Here is a 19,678-nt window from a genome sequence, read left to right as displayed (position 1 = left end):
TCCTGAAAAAAAAAATGCATACAGCTTTACATGATGATTGGTCAAAGCTGTTTATATGTGGTTTGTTGAGGTTAGGTCTCAAAACGTGATCATAGATGGAAACATAATCTGTGAAAAAGCTTTAGGTTTTGCAAAACTGTTTGGTTATGATGAATTTCAGGCCAGTGTGGGATGGCTGATTGACATTCGAGGTAGATTCAGGATTGCTTGCAAAGCATTCTGTGGCAAGGAAATGCCCATTCCTATGTCCAATGTAAATGAATGGAAAAGTGGAGAAATAAAAGAAATCATAAAGCTGTACAATTGGGAGAATATTTTTAATGCGGATGAAGCGGGTATATTTTTTCAGTTGCTTCCACATCATATACTAACTGTCAAAGTAGAAAAATGTAAAGGTGGGAAAAAGTTTAAGCAACATATCACAGCATTTTTCTGCTGCAATGCTACTGGCAATAAGAAATTGAAACTGTTAGTAATCAGTAAATCTTTGAAACCCCACTGCTTTAAAAACTCCAGTCACTACCATGCAATTATTGGTCCAATAAATGTGCATCAATGACTATTTTTAATGATTGGCTAGTAAAACTAGACATTAAGATGAAACAAGAAAAAAACCTCCTTTTTGTAGACATCATAGTGTTCATATAATGGCTCATAATTACAAGGAGATTAGAAAATGTTCATGTTGAATTTATTTCTACAAATTGCACTACTGACCCTTTACAACCACTTGATCTGGGTATAATAAGTACTGTAAAAGTACAGTTGAGATCAAAATTAGTTAAGAAAATACTATTCAGTATAGATTCAAATTCAAACAAAAAAATAAACATCAAAAACGCTTGCGAAATGATTTCAGATTCTTGGTTGCTGGTAAAAGAATCAAAACTTGTTGGGGAAAATCAAAACTATTTGACTACATAAATAGCACTCTCGATGAACTTGACATTGAAGATAGTGGCAGTGAAAATAAAGGGAGGGCCTTGTAGTATTCATCAGTGAATTCTTCAGCTCTTATTCCAACATCAGTGACATTCCAGGGCTCTGTTACCATGGATGCCAACTACTGGTTGCGAATGAAATGAAGAAATTGTGACAAAGAAATTGTGGAGAATGTAAAGGCTTCTGCTTTGTCTGTTTCAACTTCAGTAGCCTGTGATTCAGAAAGCAAGTGATAGTGAAAATGAAGACAACGAAAGATCAGACAAAATAAAATTGTCTCTGAGTGATGTAATCAAATGTTTAACAAATATTCAATCATATCTCACTACATTACCCAACGTTCGTGAATATATTTTTCAAAATGTTATCTCAGTTCAAAATTTAATTTTAAATGCTACAACAAAAAAGGCATTGCAATAAAAACTTACAGATTTTTTAAAAATGTAGACAATAATTCACTAATTATTGTTTTGTTCTGTTAATCAGTTTTCCTTAACGCTGTACTGGTATCATTTAAATAAATCATTAATTTAATTTTGCATGGTTATTTTATAAGATTCACTACAACGTAATTTCAGTATAACAAAAGGATCATAGTGATCCTGGTAATTTCATTATAACAGAATTCAACCTGTAGTAATAAAAAGATGTGTTAATTTATTTTTATGTTTAGTTATTTAATCATGAATAAGTATTATTTTTAATTTAATTTTTACAGGTTTGAAAACTTATTTTGTCAAAGGGAAAAAAGAAAATATTAATTGTAGTGAAAATGATCTAACATGCTGTGGTAATGAGTTGCAGCTTGCAGTTCATGCTTCCCACCATATACCTACTGCTAGTAATGCTGCATCATATATTACAACTGCAACAACTACCATGGCCTTAACCACCGATTTAAAATTATTGCATGAGACACAGACTGCTTCTTCTAGTCCTGACGAATATATAAAAAATATGATTAAATATGATAAAAATAGCGGTAATGATGATATCGATAAAAAGTTTGAACAATATACTATAGATAAAGTATTAATATTACGTAATAAAATACAAAAAATACATTCATCTGCTGGTATAATAAATGCAAATGATAACATTAATATTAATGAAATATGTCATAATTGTAATAATATTAATGATAGTGATAAAAATTTGTCATTTCATTCGTTACCTGCTTTATTAAATTCTAATGAAACTAATACTAGTCAACGATACAATAATTTATTGAAATTTAATACTACTGGAAATAAGAAGAAGAGATTTACTGAACATCCTAACTTACCTTCTTTTCATAATACTAATACTGCTACTGCCGCTACTAGTTCTAATGATAATACAACTTCCAAATCTGCTTTAGACTGTAACACTGCCTCACCTATAATAAAAGTAAAACAGTTACAATCATCAAATGATAGTACAAGAACTGAGAAACCTTTTAAAAAAAGTAAGTTTATACTGTAATTTATTCATTAATAAAACTTTATTAATGAAAAAAATTTATTCTTTAATAAACTTCATTAATAAAAGTTAAAAATATAATATTTAACAGTATTACAGTTGTTAGAAATAAGTTTTATTAGAAACATCTTCAGCTTCATATTATATAAATGCTCTGTTGGTCTTCCAGAATTGTGTATTAGAAGTTATTATGTGTCTGTTAAAATGTAACTTGATTTAGTATCAAAAATTAACTGAAAATTATATATTTCTTACGATTCTTATAAGAGAGTGGTTCTACATTGAGTTGCCTTGTTACCTACTCAAACTAGTAGAAAATATTGGTTATTTGGTCTGAATATTGTAACCTAAGAGATTTGCAGTATCTAATATACAGATATGAAAGTGGTAGTGTAGCATGTGGTGTCAGGTTGCCAGCCAAGTGTTTACAAGTGGATTTCTCTTGAAAATTGTCTGTCATGCTCACACATATTGTACAGTTTTCTGTTTTCGTATTTTCAAAGTTTAAGGACTGTTATAAAATTAATTATTATTGTGTAGTACATTTTTACAATTTATTGACTATTGATACTTTATTGTTACATTAAACAACATGTTTGACTATAAAATAAAAATTTCTAATGTTTATTCCTTCCTCAGTGGTCACGAATTAAATAAAATAAAAATAAATTGGCAAGTTAAATTATATTTTCAGTTACTCTTTTTTTATCATTTTGTAATGTTTTACTCTGCATTGTGAAACTATGTACTAAAAAAAAAGCTTTGTATATATCGACTTGTGTTTAATATTTTTTTCATTATAACTTTTATCATAGAGTTTGAGGTCATTTTCATAAATAAACCTTCAGACAACTGCCTGCCTTTAAGTATCATTAAAATTTGTCAAATCATAAGATTGAGTGTTTGCTGAAATATAAATTTATAATTAACATTCAATTGTAAAGATCAGTATATGTAAAAAATGAAATGAAAGGATCTCTTAAAGTGTAATGTATTCCATTAAAAATGTGAAACATCTGAATTGGTCTGATGTCTGCTTCTGATTCAAATTCGGAATAGTATTTAGACATCCTGATTATTATGTTACCCATTTCTAACAGCTCAAAAACTACTTTAAACTTGTATTTATATCTACCTAAAAACTTTTCATAGAAGATCGTGATTCAATCATTAGTTTCATGATTACAACTCATTTAACATTTTTTTTTTGTCTTCAGTCATTTGACTGGTTTGATGCAGCTCTCCAAGATTCCCTATCTAGTGCTAGTCGTTTCATTTCAGTATACCCTCTACATCCTACATCCCTAACAATTTGTTTTGCATATTCCAAACGTGGCCTGCCTACAGAATTTTTTCCTTCTACCTGTCCTTCCAATATTAAAGCGACTATTCCAGGATGCCTTAGTATGTGGCCTATAAGTCTGTCTCTTCTTTTAACTATATTTTTCCAAATGCTTCTTTCTTCATCTATTTGTCGCAATACCTCTTCATTTGTCACTTTATCCACCCATCTGATTTTTAACATTCTCCTATAGCATCACATTTCAAAAGCTTCTAATCTTTTCTTCTCAGATACTCCGATTCTCCAAGTTTCACTTCCATATAGTTTAACATGGCAGTCAAATTTTTTACCACTTAGATTGTGGCTTGTAGAGTCAGTAAAAAGTTTTTTAATGGTATACATTTTTGATCTTAATATTTGTATGCAGAAAACCATCCTGTTTGGTTAATTTTGCCTGTGGTAACTGCCAATAATATTACTGTGTATATTGAATGTTACATATATATACTTGCAGCCAAGTTATCTAACTTTTACCATTTTACTAATTAACTACATAACAAAATTGCATAAGTCAATTCTGCAAAGGTTATTTGAACATTCCTTCGTTCAGTACCTATTCAAGAAGGTAATGATGAAAAAGTTATTTTTGAGTATCATTTAGGAAAAGATTGATTTACTCCAATCTGCTACTTATAGTAAATACTGTTCTTGGTATTTATGCCAACTTAAAATCTTTTTCCAGAAGTTTTTGATTTAGCCATTAAATTGTCAACTGATGATTTTATCCTACAGTGCTTAATGCAGATAGCCATCTACTCTGTTATTTTGCCATATAGTGGAAGTTGTGTATCATATATATGACATTTGTAGGAAATGTGTTATTAATAATAAAATCTTGCATCCCAAGTTTAACATTAATGTCCAAGTATACACACTAAATCAATAAACTTAAACATACTTTTTTCAAAAGCATATAAGTTTTGTCATTCTTGGACATTAGAAATAGGTTTGCATTATGTAAATATGTGCTGCTCAATTGCACACTTGAGTGAAAGAAGCTAAATCTTTTTTCTGTTGAAAACGTGATATATTAACTTTTCTGTAAAATCAAAATTCTATTGTTACTTTATTAGTAGTACGTTTTTCTAAATACTTCTATGTTCATTTATAAGAATACATCTTTCAGAAAAAAATTGAAAATATCATTTTTCATTCTTTTATTCCAGTATTGCAATCAAACATATCATGATTCATGGGAATCTTAGTTATTTTTTCTTATAGGATTCATTGAAAAGTGTCTGTAAAGAAAAACCCAGTGTATTGTTTAAAATTTTCTTTAAAGATGATAATTTGTGACTTGGGTGAAGCGAAGTCGTATTGTAATTACTTTTCGGCATTTCATCTATTGCTGTTTGTGAAGCAATTACAGTGAAATTTATTTTCTGTTTTTTATGAAATTTTACACTAAGGTTTCTTGCTTATAAGCAGAATAATGTTCATGTAATTTTTTTTCTTAGATGGGGGAAAGGAGACGTACAGTGAGCAGGATGTTTCCATAGCCAAGCTACCCAACACATGGTCTCTCTTCCCCTCCTGTACACCAACAGTTCAGTTGTGGAGCTAAAATTAGCTACCTGCCTCTTAAGATACATGATTTAGTCAGCAACTCAAAATATCACTACATAGAAAATGACGCTGTAGAATTTGACATAATCTGAGTTTGTCATAATAAATTTATAATTTTTTTTTATCAAAGTTCTATAAATTCAGAAAAAAAAATATTCAGATTGGACTAGCAGCTTCTGAGTTTTAGATGAACATTAGTACATATATGTGATATAATTTCTGCTTTATGTACATTAGGCTAGAAAATTATGGAAACGATTTAATTTTCTTTTCTTTTAATTGTTTTCATTAGACACTGGTTGCAGTTGTATACAGTGGAGACAACAAAAACAACAGCACTTACATTCACGTTCCCGACCACCACTATCTCCACCAGTAAGTATTTGAATAAAAATATCAACATCTTAATAGCATTACTGTTTGATAAAAAGTCAATTTTTTTGTTAATTTTTTCTATTGATACTCTGTACAAAATAATATGTTCAGCGTATCCTTGTTGGATAGTTTTGTCTGAAATTCATCTTAACAATAATAAATAGATTTATTTAATTAAAACAATTCTTATTTCTGAAATAAATTCAAGATTTGAACAGAATTACTTAACAACTAATTGGATACGTTTTCTATAATGGGGTTTAGTGAAACTAAACCGAAATTAAATTGAAATGCTTACTTTTCTTTGACTAAATCTTACAGAGCTTCTTTGTAGTTTTTTTTAGCTACGCTGGCGAGCTTACATGCCTTGCTTCCACTTTTGTTGCTTGCTCAAAGATGGCATGTGGTATTCATCCTGGAACTGATAGAAGTAAAAATTATCTTATAAAGAATATATAATCAGGTTAGACAAAAAGTCACCAAATTTAGGGCATAAACCCAACCCAAGAAAGCACAAAAATGTATTATTATGATATCAGCTCCAAACTATCACCTGAACATATCATTATTATGGACATGTTCAGTACTCTTGCATCAGAACTCAATCATATACAGTCAGAAGTGACTCATATGACACTTCACATCAAGTCTACTCATATTGTAGATGGCTAAATGCTGAATAAATAGTATTAGTTAGTTTCATAAAGTTAATTAGGGTGTTCTCCATTTCCTGCACAGTAATGATTACTGGTAATAATGGATTGATCAGTTTCAAAAAAAGAAAGTTCTCAGTCAACCTTTTTATATGTTAATTCCTAATTATTCATTTCCTGACTATTCAAAATATATTAAGGTAAAACTTCTTGAACCTTCTTGTGAATACTGTCAGGAAATTATAATATTATCATTTGGCTACATCCACCTGATTGTTCATGAGCTAGTTACTTGTTGAAAATTGGTGCTGATTCTTTAAGTAAATTAAGTCTTTATGATCTTGCAATTATAATTATTTTTATTGTAATTGTAAATATATTCATATGTATAACATTATTAACTTTATGTAAATGTATCGTATTAATAAATGTAATATCATGTAATGAGACTTGTTGAGTCCTTGAGACTTGTAATATATTGGATGAGGACTTAAATAGGACTACCTGAATGAAGTGAGCTTGTATGGAACTCACACGGTGAGTGGAGCCGCTGAATTGTCACGAGCCAAGTACATCTGAAAGGAGCTGTGTGAACTGTAAAGAGCCAAGTGATGCCAACAGGAGCTGAGTGCATTCATAAAGAGCTGTGTGAATTGTACAGAGCCACTGAATCATCAGGAGCCAAGTGTGAATCTGACCGAAGCCAAAGATCTTTAAATTTTAAAAGTCCTAATTTAAATGAAAATTAATGTATCTTATTAATAGTGAATTTTTAAGTAATATGAATGAAACCTAAGTCCATACAAACTAATTGTAATAACACTACCACATAATAACACTTCAAAGTCATATTAAATCTTTCAATATGATACATATATAGTTTTACCACCTGCTTTGCTTCATACCAGTGGGTGCTATAGTGTTGCTAATGCTAGCCAGCAGAAGAATGTTATAAGGAGTTGCAGTTCATATATGTTTATGCACATGTGCTCCCCCCCCCCCCGCCAAGCCAGCCCACTGCTGTTGTGTGCAGCATCCCACCGTGCACCAGCTATTTAAGCAGTGATGCAGGAAGGCAAAAGCATTCGTTCTCAGAACTCCACCAGGAGAAGAAGAAGATGGAAGAAGTCTCCTAGCCGGCCCAACATGGGTGTCCTGATGGTCAACTTTTTCCTGCTCCTGCGAAGCCAGGCCAGTGGCAGCAGCCACTGGTTTCCATGCCCAGTAGTGGAAACCTCCACCCCAGCCTGCCAGGCTTCAAGTGCCCTGGCTGGCACTGGCAGCCTACCAGCAGGAGATGGTCCAACATGCGATCGCTTGGTGGAGGGCCACATTCCCATAGCAGTAGGCTGGCACAACTAAAGACAGAGTCTGACAAGTACTCTTTACGCACCGCTCAAAGAGAACCACTTCAGCTGTGCCAGTGGAAAATGGTCAATGCCAACCAACTTTGCAGGGCTTTGGGGACACCACTGCCGTGCTGTAGTGGGGACCCAACTGCGACTAAAGGGAAGTTCGGTCCAATTCCAATAGACAAGATGCAACTTATAATCCATCGAGCTGAACCAACATCACTGGTGACAGCAACCAGACTCAACAGCCCTTTTCAGGGTTTTTCATCAAGCACACAAATGGCCCTTTTTCAGGGCTACCATTAAAGAACCCCAAACAGCCCTTTTCGGGCTACCAGGTCATTCATAAGGTACCATGTGCTGTCGGAGCAACCCAGCTACAAGATATTTATATATTTCTTAAGTCAATACTTATGAGACCCATATTCCTCTGTACCAATATATTATATATATATTTTTTTTTTTTATAATCAAAAATCATCTTGAACAGCCCAAGTACAGAAGTACAAAGTAAATGAAATGACACTTACCTTCTTTTTTCTTTTTTTTATTCCAATAGCACTTTTGCGGGATCCCGCATCATCATCTATAAAACTAGATTTTTGTAACACATTATAAATTATAAAAATGGTAAATTGGGTTTGTATAATGTTGCTTACCACCTTATTAATAACAAAAATTTTGTATCTGATATTCAGACAGATTTGGAAATAGTGAAAATCAAGAAATTTAGTTTAAATAATAATAGTAAAAATTTGGACATTTTGGAGAAATTTTATATATATAGATACAAAAGAATTTCCAACGTTGTCAACTTTCAGACAGAATATGAGGATGATGCTTCTATGAGTATCATCTTCATATTCTGACAACAGATGGCAGCACGTTTTTAGATAAAAATAGATATAATCAGAATGTATATAAGTAATTTCAAATTCTCTCAGTAATGTAACATTGGCTGGCCAGGTTATGTGGTATAAATTTTCTAATTATTTTATTTTTAAATTTAATTTTAATTTTTAATTCATAATTGACATAGGTAGTTATTGTATTTAATTTTCATATTTTGTATATATGATACTAATTTTAATCTTTTAATTTTTATTGTAAAAAAATTTGTTATGTTTGATATGTAATTTTATATGATTTATATACAATTGATGCTGGATCCCACAAAAGTGCTATTGGAATAAAAAAAAATAAGGTAAATGTAATTTCATTTACTTTGTAATTCTGTACTTGGGTTGTTCAAATTGGTTTTTGATTATAAAAAAAAATACAAAACATATATTGCTATATATATGCTGTGAGTCAAATCACTCGCTGAAAATGACATAGTCGTTCTAAAGAATAATAAGCATTCAGTGCCAGACTTATTAAGGAAAGTGGGGAGTAAAGTATTTCCTAGTAGCTAACATTTGTTTCTGTAGCTTTGGTGAATTGTTGTTATTTTTTTTTTTAAAATACCAGCCTTTGAATGTTGCATTATTATGTGCAAGTAACATGTAGGAGAGTAAACTGTAAGTGGCCGTACTACAGAATATTTTGCTTGTTTTTTTTCTTTTAATTTTAATCAGATAAAGTAGCAGACACAAAAAATGAAAATTTATTACTAGATTTCCTGTTTAATTTTTTATTAATTAAAATAATCATCTGAAAACTAAAACTTATACACCATACTGATTATTTTTGTAATATATGCTGATGACGATTGTCTGACAATCAAAATGTGGATCAGTAAGATTACATTTTAAACTAAAGAAATTGTTTTAATTTACCGCAAATCATCATTGTTCATTGTAAAAAGAGTGTGATAAATTACTATTTCCAGATTACTCAAAAACATTCATTCTTTCTACCTTAATTAATTTTAAGTTTTGCATCAAATTAAATTTTTAGTAATTTTGTTCTTATTTTTACATCTATAAAATAATTATAATTGTGCATTTTATAAACATATTTTATTAAAAAAAAAAGAATTTACTATCATAATATATGTTATTATTTTTAACCGTTTTATTTTTTATACAGGATGAGACCAGTGTTTGTTTGTCAGTTAATAGTAGAAAGGATTCTGGTATTAGAAGCAGCAGCAGTAGACGTAGTAGTATCCAACAACAGGTTATAAATTACAGTTATTCTTTTGTTCATAAGTAATTTTTTGGAAATTATTACATATAAGTAAATCGACATGTACTTTTTTATAAGTTTTATCATTATGTTGTCTACATTATGTAACATTCTACTTCAAAAAAGTTTGAAGTTCAGAATACTGTTTACAATAAATCATCACTGACTTAATGAATGGTGAAGGTTGAACCTAGTTCAACATTTTTGCCAAAGTATGTTTACAAAGAAAATTGTGTATTAAAATACTATTAGATATAATACACCAAAAAATTTTCATTAGTAAATTCAATTATAGTCTACATATCCTTGTTATTCTGACAAACAAAATTGAAAATAAAGTTCTTGACTAAATTACAAAAATAAATTATAAAAATTGTATTTATTTTTTTGTAGTGTTTATGGAATTCTACATAAGTGAAATGAATACCATTCTACCATTCTCATTTGCCTCTTTAAAGTATAAAAGATAGAGTTTTTTGTAGCTTTAAAAATGGAAACTGATTTGAAATATTTATTTTACTGTTTTTTATAATATTTCCTAATAAATTGTATTTTTCTTAAGAGTAAAATACAATTTGTTGCTTTTAATTGGTTACTGGTTATTAGATGTGAATTTTTATATAAATCCATGTATGGAAGGGGAGAATAAATATAAATATATCTTCCCATATGTATTCATTTAATGATATCAGTATCAATAAATAGATCAAATAAATTACAGACCGCAGTAATTATGATGATCTGATGCTTAGATCATTTTCACTCTTACAGTGTGCCTAATAAAAAACAAAATAATTTAAAATCATAATTATTATTATACAAGGGATAGTAAGTAAATTCCATTTTTAGATATTACCTTTGTAGTGCTGTAGTCATTTTAATACTTTCATGTCATACTTGCACTTTGTGTGTGTTTATATCTAAGCAAATCAAGACTCCCACTGCATGTGAAATCCAGTCTTTGATTAGTTCTTTAAAAGCAAGAAGCATTAAACCATCTGAAATTTACCATAAAATTTGTGATGTTTATAACAAATTATTCATGCAATGAATAATTTAGTAATTTAATGGTCTGGAGATGAATATAATTTTTTTAATGAAGGGTGCACAATGATGAACAGAGCAGGTGACTGTCTTTAGTAAATGATAGTTGGTGCATGCAGTTGAAGAGAAGGTTAAAAAAAGAACAGACTGTTAACTATGACAACCCTCTCCCTACATTTTCCAGAAATGTTTCATTCACTTCATGTGTCTAAGAAACTGAACTAGTGGAAATTGTGTGCCAAAGCTGCTTATAGAACAGCACAAAATGAAACCATCAGATAGTGCTTTGGCCTTTCTGAAATGATACATCATGAGAGATATGATGTGTATGCCCATCACTTAAACTTTTTGGTTGGCACTGAAACAACAATTCATAGAGTGCACTCTTAATCAACAAAGACAAAATTAAAGCTGATGTTTTCCACTCTGAAGATCACATGCACGTTGTTTTAGGAAATAAAAGGAGTTTTACTTGTGGACTTCTTGCTTCAAGAAGTTCTAGCAGAAGTCAATTGCAAAAAACTTAAGAAATTGTATCATGGCACACTTAACTTGAGTAATGTGATAATAATGCTGGGGCAATGTTAATGGCTCGACTATGTTGCCAAAAGACAAAATCCTCATGATTTTCAGCTGGGAGCAATTTTATCGTCTTCCCTATAGTTCAGATCTGGCATCAAGTAATTTTCATCTGTTCCATCAACTGAAATCCTTCCTTTTCTACCGGCAGTTCAAAGGTGAAGTTAAACATGCCATTAACACTTTGTTTACATTGCATACAGCATCTTTCTATAATGAATGGATGTAAAATCTACTACTATATAGAACTATATAGAAGTACACACCTTATGTAAAAGTGTGTACTTCAAACAATTACTGTTTTATATATATATATATATATATATTTTTAGTCCATCAGAACTTACTTTCTGAATATTCTTTGTTCTTTTATTATTACCTATTAAAAATTAATTATTTTAATGTTTTTAACAGAGTTAAAAACTATTTTAATATTTTTAACTGAATCTTAAATATATTTTTTATAATAATAAATATATTAATATTTTTGAAATTGATTTTTAATTCATCATGTTTTTACTAGATCATAGATGAAAATTGAAGAATCTAGTAGACTGAGAATGTAAAAATCAGCAAAACTAATGTAATTGTTTGAATCTTCTCATTGTTGTGCTTCTCTCTATTGTCTAATTCAGGAAGTATTTAAGTATTTGATTTTTTTTTTAATACTATTAATAATCTCAAGTTTCAAAATTATTTTCTGTATTTCATTTTGTGTTTGTTTCAATTTAAATGTTTGCTACAACTTTTAATTTTTACTTTCCATTTATTTATGTCCTGTTACATTCAGAGAAACATTGAGAAAAATAGTACAAATGTATGAACTAATAGAATATTTATTTATATCTACAGCAATGATATGATTTTTTAACTTAGCCTCAAGTAGATTAATGGGAAATGTGTTATTCTCAATAAACTCTTTTAAGTTGTTTATTTTTACAAATTTATAATTTTGTGATAAGTTGATTATAATCAACTTCATTTTAATTATAATTAACTTGATTATAATCAACTTCATTTTAATTATAATTAACTTGATTATAATCAAGTTAATTATAATTTAAAGGTATAGTTTAATTTTTGCAATATTTTAACATCTGATTTAACATGTTTACTTGATCATGGGTTTCAGTTAACAGTTCTAGGAATTATCAATCAGTGAGATGAAAAAAATCAACTGTTGAACTGAAATATGGGTTAAAATCAGTTGTGTGATAGTACAATCTCAAAATAAAATAAATTGTAGTTGTATATTTGATTTTCAGACCTGTTGAAAGAGTTTTAAACATATATTTAATAGTTTATCAGCCTTTTGTTACTTTTTTTATATCTAAGTAGTTTGTTACAATAATTTTATTAACACAGTTAAAGTTTTTTTTTTTTCAGTTATTTGGCATAATGCAAGGAGAACAACTAATATCACGTCGAGTTAGTTTATCACAATCTGGTTATTACACATCAAGTCAGTTTACTATTAATGAAAATAGTAAAAGTGATGCTAGTGATAATGAAGAGAATGAAAATATTGCTGAAGGTATTATAAATATAATTTTGAATTTTTATCTGTGTATTGCAATTTATTACCATAGAATTTTTTTTACAAGTAATATTAATCTTAATGGAATTAAGGTTTTAGTAACATTCTGCTTTCCAACCTTAAAACCTAGCAAGTCATTCTCCAAATTTTACAAAAAAAGAAAGACACTTAACATCTTTCTGTGTCACTTTTTCATATTATTCTGTCTCATATATATATATATATATATATATAGTCTTTCATAAATGGGGCAAGCTGTTGTTTTATATGGTTTTTTTTTTAACTGATTCCTCAGAAGAAAAAAAAATCCAAATTTTTTTTTTACTGTAGTAAACAGACTTGCTATATTTTATTCTTTATTTGTAGATCAGTCAATTAATTTTCTAACTATAAAACAGAACAACCCACATACTAGGTTTTATACTGGTTTTTTTATAAAAACAAACCTTAGTAAGTTACTTACCATGTTTTTAGCTTCTACTTAGATGGCTTATTAAAAGAATGAAATCAGGTAAAATATTTTCCAGATTTACCCCTTAATTTGGATCCTGAGAATTATAGATAGTCTGGGTTACTTTACTGAAGGCGCAGAAACAAAGTGAAACTTGTCAACCAACATTAAACATTAAGGAAAATCTTGAATTACATTATGGATTAATCCTTAAAGATTAAGGAAAATACTAAATTAAATTGTTAGTGTAGATAATTAATTCATATTATATTAAATACTATAAAAATGATGTTTATGCAAAATAAACATAGGTTCAGAAACGCTTCATTAGCGAGTGTTGGTTGGCAAAAGTTTCACTTTGGTTTCTGTGCCTTCAGTAAAGTAACCCAGACTATAATTCTCAGGATCCAAATTAAGGGGTAAATTTGATTGTGAGTAAAATGGTATGATTCCACAGAAACTAAATATAAATGTAAAAATTTTGAAGTTTATTAAAAACAAAATACATCAAAATGTAGCAAATTTTAACTAGGTATTAAACAAAACAAAATTTTCAATATTTTACATTTTCTATTTTCAAAACAAAAGAATTAAATATTTTAGAAAAATAAACAATGAAGTCATAGGTTCTGCCTATTGAGTTAAAGTAGGCGTATTTGCACAATATGATTATGTTATTGAGACCCCTGTTTTTGCTAACAGACTCAGAGATTATTTATTCAGATTTTTGATGCACAACAAATATTAGACTTAATTTTTTTTTTGTTAAATAATTGACTTTTTGTTTATTACTAAAATACAATGTTATTATTTTCTTACAGGAAATTCAGAAGTAGGAAGTGGAGGCAGTAAACACTTAGCTGTTTGTTTACAAAAATTAAGAAAACAGTCTGATTTACAACTTATTAGATGTGTTCAGGTAAAAGTATCTAAGATTATATATTTGTCGTTACCATTTTTTATATTATGTTATATTTCATTAACTAGAATATCATTTGGCATTAGTTTTAATGTTAAGCGAGTAACGTAATCAGTTATTTGTCATTTCTGACTGAGTTCTGGCCAAGAAGCAATTTTTACATGTTATACTTCTCATTGCTCTTGTTGATGTTTCATTACATCAACTTGTATTTTGTCACAAAATAATGTTAATAATTATGGGTTGTCTTTTATTTACGGAATTAAATATTATTTTATAAGCACAGGTTTGAAAATAGTTTTCGAGTCATGTTTACTGGAAGATTTAGCCCAAATTTTGGCTTGAAAATGTAATTAATAATATAAACTTTGTAAAAATATGATAATTTTATGATTTTAATTAAAACTATTGGGATTTTTGATAAGATAATCTGAAGCATATAATTTTAATAATTTCTCAGTAAAAATTACAAATTTGGTTTTTAAAGTATCTTAAAAAAGAGGATGTTGACAAATACATATTACATTAATACATCACTATAATTAAAAATCTGGACACCACATGACTTCCTTGTACTTATTAAATTACATACGCACATTTTTGGCTGCATTTTATTTAAACTTATTTCATTTGAAAATGAGATACGATCCTCCAATTCTGTAATAAAATGGACGTTACACAATTTCTAAAATATTAGTTATTAACATCAAATATTTGTACAATTAATTATTAAAAATTCCTGCCTGAAATATTAGGATAGAGTAAGCCTCTTTATTACTCTTTAAATAAAAGTATGTCTTAGATCTATCTCATACTATGCTTTTTAAACAAAAAATAAGTAATCAGATGTTTCACCCAATCTTATGTGGACACCACATGACTTACTTGTACGCCTATTAAATTTCATATACACATTTTTTTTAGAATGAAAAGTACATAAAATTTTATTTCATTAATAACTTTTTTGTATTGTTATTATTGAATTACTATTTATTGTAAATTTTATTTTATAATCAGAAGTTAATAATTAATAAATAAATATATTTAAATTAAAAAAGAAACTTTAAAAAAAAAGGAGATGAAGTCTTATTCAAACCTATGTGCCCTTCCCCTTCTAAGATCCAAATATTTCATTAATTAAAATTTCATGTGGCTATAACTCTGGAACCAATGAAAGTAAGTACCACTTATTACCACTATTAAAATATTACTACTTATTAAAATCTCTCAATGAGGGCTTATTATTGCAGTTAAGAAAAAATCCAAATTATTTTGAATTTTGAGCTTTTTTTGGACACTTTTGGTTCAGTCGTTTGCAATCAAAAGGGGAGATGCACAACTAGATGTTACAACAGTCTTAAATCCAAAATTTCAACATCCTACAGCTTATAGTTTTGAGTTATATGAGATATGTGCATACATACATATACCAAAACTAGTCAAAATGGATATTTCTGTTGAAATCTAAAAAACAAAATTTTTCACAATCACAATACTTGCTTTACTTCGTACAAGGAAGTAAAAATGAATACAAGCAAACTTTCATCCTTTCTTCTCTATGAATTAATATATTAAAAAATCTGTAATGTTACTACTGTTCATAACAGCTGTTCAATTTTCTTAATTTGAATTCTTAATGGATACTTTCAGGTCAAATACTAGCTGCCTTCTTAAGTTTGGTCAAAAAGATCTGTACGGTACGCCTTTCCAATAGCTAGCAATTAAACTATATTTTGTCTGTAATATATAAGTGTAAGGATTACCATCATAATAATAATAATCTATATTCTGTGATGCTGCTTGTTAAGATTCATGTCCTCCTTATTAATGATAATTAAACTAACTCTTTTTTTCTTACTTATGTAAAACATATAAATTTGTTATCCTAGTTGAGTTCAACAGCGTTTTATATTTTTTTTTTTTTTCTTTTCTAATAGTATTGTTAGTCTAAATCAGTAAATAAAGGATGTTACTTGAAATGTAAAACTAAATATAAATACATTAATTATAATACTCTTTAAACATTAATATTGTACATACACACCATTTTAAACTTAACAATGTGAGATAATTTACAAATGATATAACATTTAAATAAATGAAATTGTATCTAAATGTGTTATAAATTAATATAAATAAAATATATATTGATCAGACTAACAAGGATTTTATTTAAAGATAAAATGATCCAGCGGCATAAGTTCTGAATAATGAAAAGTGCACTTAGACACAGTTATTTGAACCATTACCATCGGTAAGAAAGTTAACAGTGAATTTGATAATAGGAATTTCTACCCTGTACATTTAATCTATCACATTGAACTGATGGTTTTACTATGACAACAGATTTGTTTGACCAAAAGAATTAAATAATTTAAATAAAATATATCAAAATTGAAAAAAATATTACTTAAATAATGCTTTATGTATTACATTAGTTTCATGAATAATTATATTTTGGAATATTAAAAAAAAGCAGACTTACAAAAATTTGTCTGCATTTTTTTTATCTTAACTTGAATCTTATACTTTGTGACTCTTGCCAGTACATTATTTCAAACCTTAACAAATCTAAATTCCACATTTAAAATAATCTTTTAACAATATATTAAAGGTTAATATTGATTATTTTTTTATATGTACATTTACTTTTGTTTTAATTATAGGATAATAGTGTATCGCAACAAAGCTACTTTGTTCATCCACCATTATCAAAATTTACATTATTTTTTAAACAAAATAAACTTGAAAAAGAATATAGAAAAAAAGTACATCGTCACAGCTCAGGAAGCCATAAAAGAAATATTTGTAGAAATGGTAGAAGTGGAAGTTGTGCTGGTCAGCATCATGAATCATTGTTGAATACGAGCGCAGCTCCTACAACAAAGACTACTACAACATTGGCCACTGCTAGAGTTAATACATACCTTGATATAACAATATCATTTTTGGTAATTATACAGAATACTTTTATCCTAATCTCTCAGTAACAAATAGATTTTATTTATTGTTGCTCATATGTTTCTTCTAGTTTATATGTATCTTAATGTACATTTGTTTTATAGCAACTATAGTTATTTAGTAAGAAATAATTAAAAACTTATAAGTTCCTGAGTTGTAATTATTAGCTGATAATATCATTTGTAATTAATAACAGACAGCATAATACTACCTACAAAAAAAAAAATTGTTCAGATTCTTATATTTTAACAAATTTAAAAAAAAAAAAAATTGTATCATCTTTAACAAAATTGGATGCCTTTTATCAAGAGTTCATTATTTGAACCAAACTTTTAGAAGGCTAAAATTTACCAAACTCTAATCAAAAATTCATTTTTTTGCAAAATTCCCATCTTTTTAGGTAAATTTACCTAGTTTTTGATATAAAACATAGGTCACAGTTCACTCTAATGAAAAACTTTAACTATCTTTCCTTTCTTTTTAACAAAATTAACCTTTTTTTTTTTAGCGATATGTTCAAAATTCCCAACTTAGGGAAAAGTTTAATCATTTCTTATCTAAATTTCCTTTACTTTTAACTAAATTTACCTACTTGTAATGTAATAACATATCTTTTATATTTAGCAATATTTAGTACTCTTATTACCAAAAATTTGATAACATCAAAAAGCCTATACAGGAGCTGTGAAATAACTTTATTGGGATTCTCTATGTTGGCTTACTTTTACCATTAAAAATTATTAATATTAATAATAAATTTAAAATTATAATTATTAATATTACATAAATTTAACAATCCAACAAAAGAATTCATTTATGCAGAAAAAATATTTTTATATAAAGTTTAATCTTCCCTAACATTACTTATGATAGTATAATATGTTCATTTTTTCTCACCAACATTTTAACCATTCTATCATGTTTGATTCACATATTATCTATCATTCACATATTTTGATTCACAATTTTAGAATAAAAATTCTTGAATTGCTTAACTCTGAATGAATGTCTGTTTTAAAAATTGACGTATTGCAATTTTTGAGTCACAATATTTTTTAATTCATTTACTTCTAATTTCCATCCTACTGTTCATAGTCATATCATTTTTATTAATTTCTTCAGAAATACTTTTCAGCTTTCAATCTTTAATAATTACATGAGGGCTATTTGGAAAGTAACTTACAGTCCTCAGTATTGCGTGAAGGAGTGGGAATAGCGATCTTTGCACAGTTGAATAGCCTGGTTCAGTGCAGTTCTAGTAGTGTTATTAGAAATATCACTCGCTTGTTTGTTACTGTAAAACTCGTTCAAAATGGCTGCTGTTATAGAAAATCGTGTTTGCTGACATCTGTTTCCTTCATGCAAAAAACTTATCAACTGCTAAAATTCACCATGAGCTTTATGCAGTATATGGAGGGAATATCATGAGTGATAGTGCAGTAAGACATTGGTGGTGTTTATTTAGGGAAGGTCAAACAAACATTAACAACAATGAAAGAAGCAGTCGACCCTCAATTGTCAGCCGAGCCTCATATTTTTATTATATTTTTAATTAAATCATCATCCTCAAATGTGATCTGGTGGTTCATCATTTTATATTTTTGTTTACATTTATAATTGTAATATTTCTCAAGTATATTCATTTTTATCATCACCAAAATGTAAATTGTTTTCCCAGACTATAAAAAAAAATTTAGCAAGTTTTTATTAAATTTCAATGGCATCAAGGGTCTGTGTCAGTGTCCCTTACTCTTTTTACTACATTTGTGGAAACTTTATTGTCAAGAAAACAACAAAGAAACATTACAGAATTTGTAAAAAAAAGTATAATTTGCACACTTTGGTGTGAAATTAGGAGACCAAGTCAAATCTTGAGCGCCTCATAAGGTTTCTTAAGTATTTGTTGAAGAGCTTTGCCAGTGGTCATAAAGAAAAAACAATCTTTCCCTTTGGAGTGACTATGGTTTGGAGAAAACCAACCAATCATAGAATGATTATTACTTTTGTTCATATATAATATAGGGATTTAATTTAAAAACATGAAGATTATTTTTTACCCAAGCCTTCTATCAGCAATATGTTCTACACCTCATGGACCAGAAATGCCTGTTCCTTCATCACCAGATAAATTAGATGATGTGTGTGATGAAGAAATGGCGTCAAGATTTTGCTAATGAACTGGATGATGTAAATGATGAACCAAAACTGTTCGAGCAATCCAAATTAAATTGATTTCGTGAGGGACTTAAATCTTCATAAGGACCCTGCTGAATTTTTTGGCTCAAGTGTGAAGGAAAAAATTGTTAGCTTTTGGAACTAATTTTTACTGGTGTAGGAACAGGAACAAAGAAAAAGACTTTGTTAAA

General features: G+C 28.5%; 1 protein-coding gene across 2 annotated transcripts in view; it reads left to right on the top strand.

The window, feature by feature from the left end:
- Ac13E (Adenylyl cyclase 13E) overlaps positions 1-19,678 on the top strand; it is a 97,913-nt gene that overhangs the window by 42,112 nt on the left and 36,123 nt on the right. For both annotated transcript variants that reach the window (XR_012755063.1, XM_075355464.1), the window contains 6 exons: positions 1,661-2,389; positions 5,604-5,686; positions 9,723-9,812; positions 12,831-12,978; positions 14,254-14,351; positions 17,018-17,302. Coding sequence is in view for 1 of the 2 variants with exons in the window: in XM_075355464.1 (XP_075211579.1) it covers positions 1,661-2,389; positions 5,604-5,686; positions 9,723-9,812; positions 12,831-12,978; positions 14,254-14,351; positions 17,018-17,302 (1,433 nt within the window). In the remaining variant the exon portion in view is untranslated. The remainder of the gene's footprint in view (positions 1-1,660; positions 2,390-5,603; positions 5,687-9,722; positions 9,813-12,830; positions 12,979-14,253; positions 14,352-17,017; positions 17,303-19,678) is intronic.

The sequence above is a fragment of the Lycorma delicatula genome, chromosome 2 (assembly GCF_047948215.1).
Source record: "Lycorma delicatula isolate Av1 chromosome 2, ASM4794821v1, whole genome shotgun sequence".
Classification (NCBI taxonomy): Eukaryota; Metazoa; Arthropoda; class Insecta; order Hemiptera; family Fulgoridae; genus Lycorma; species Lycorma delicatula.
Note: the sequence above shows the minus strand (reverse complement) of the source record. Positions and strands in the feature narration are given on the sequence as shown.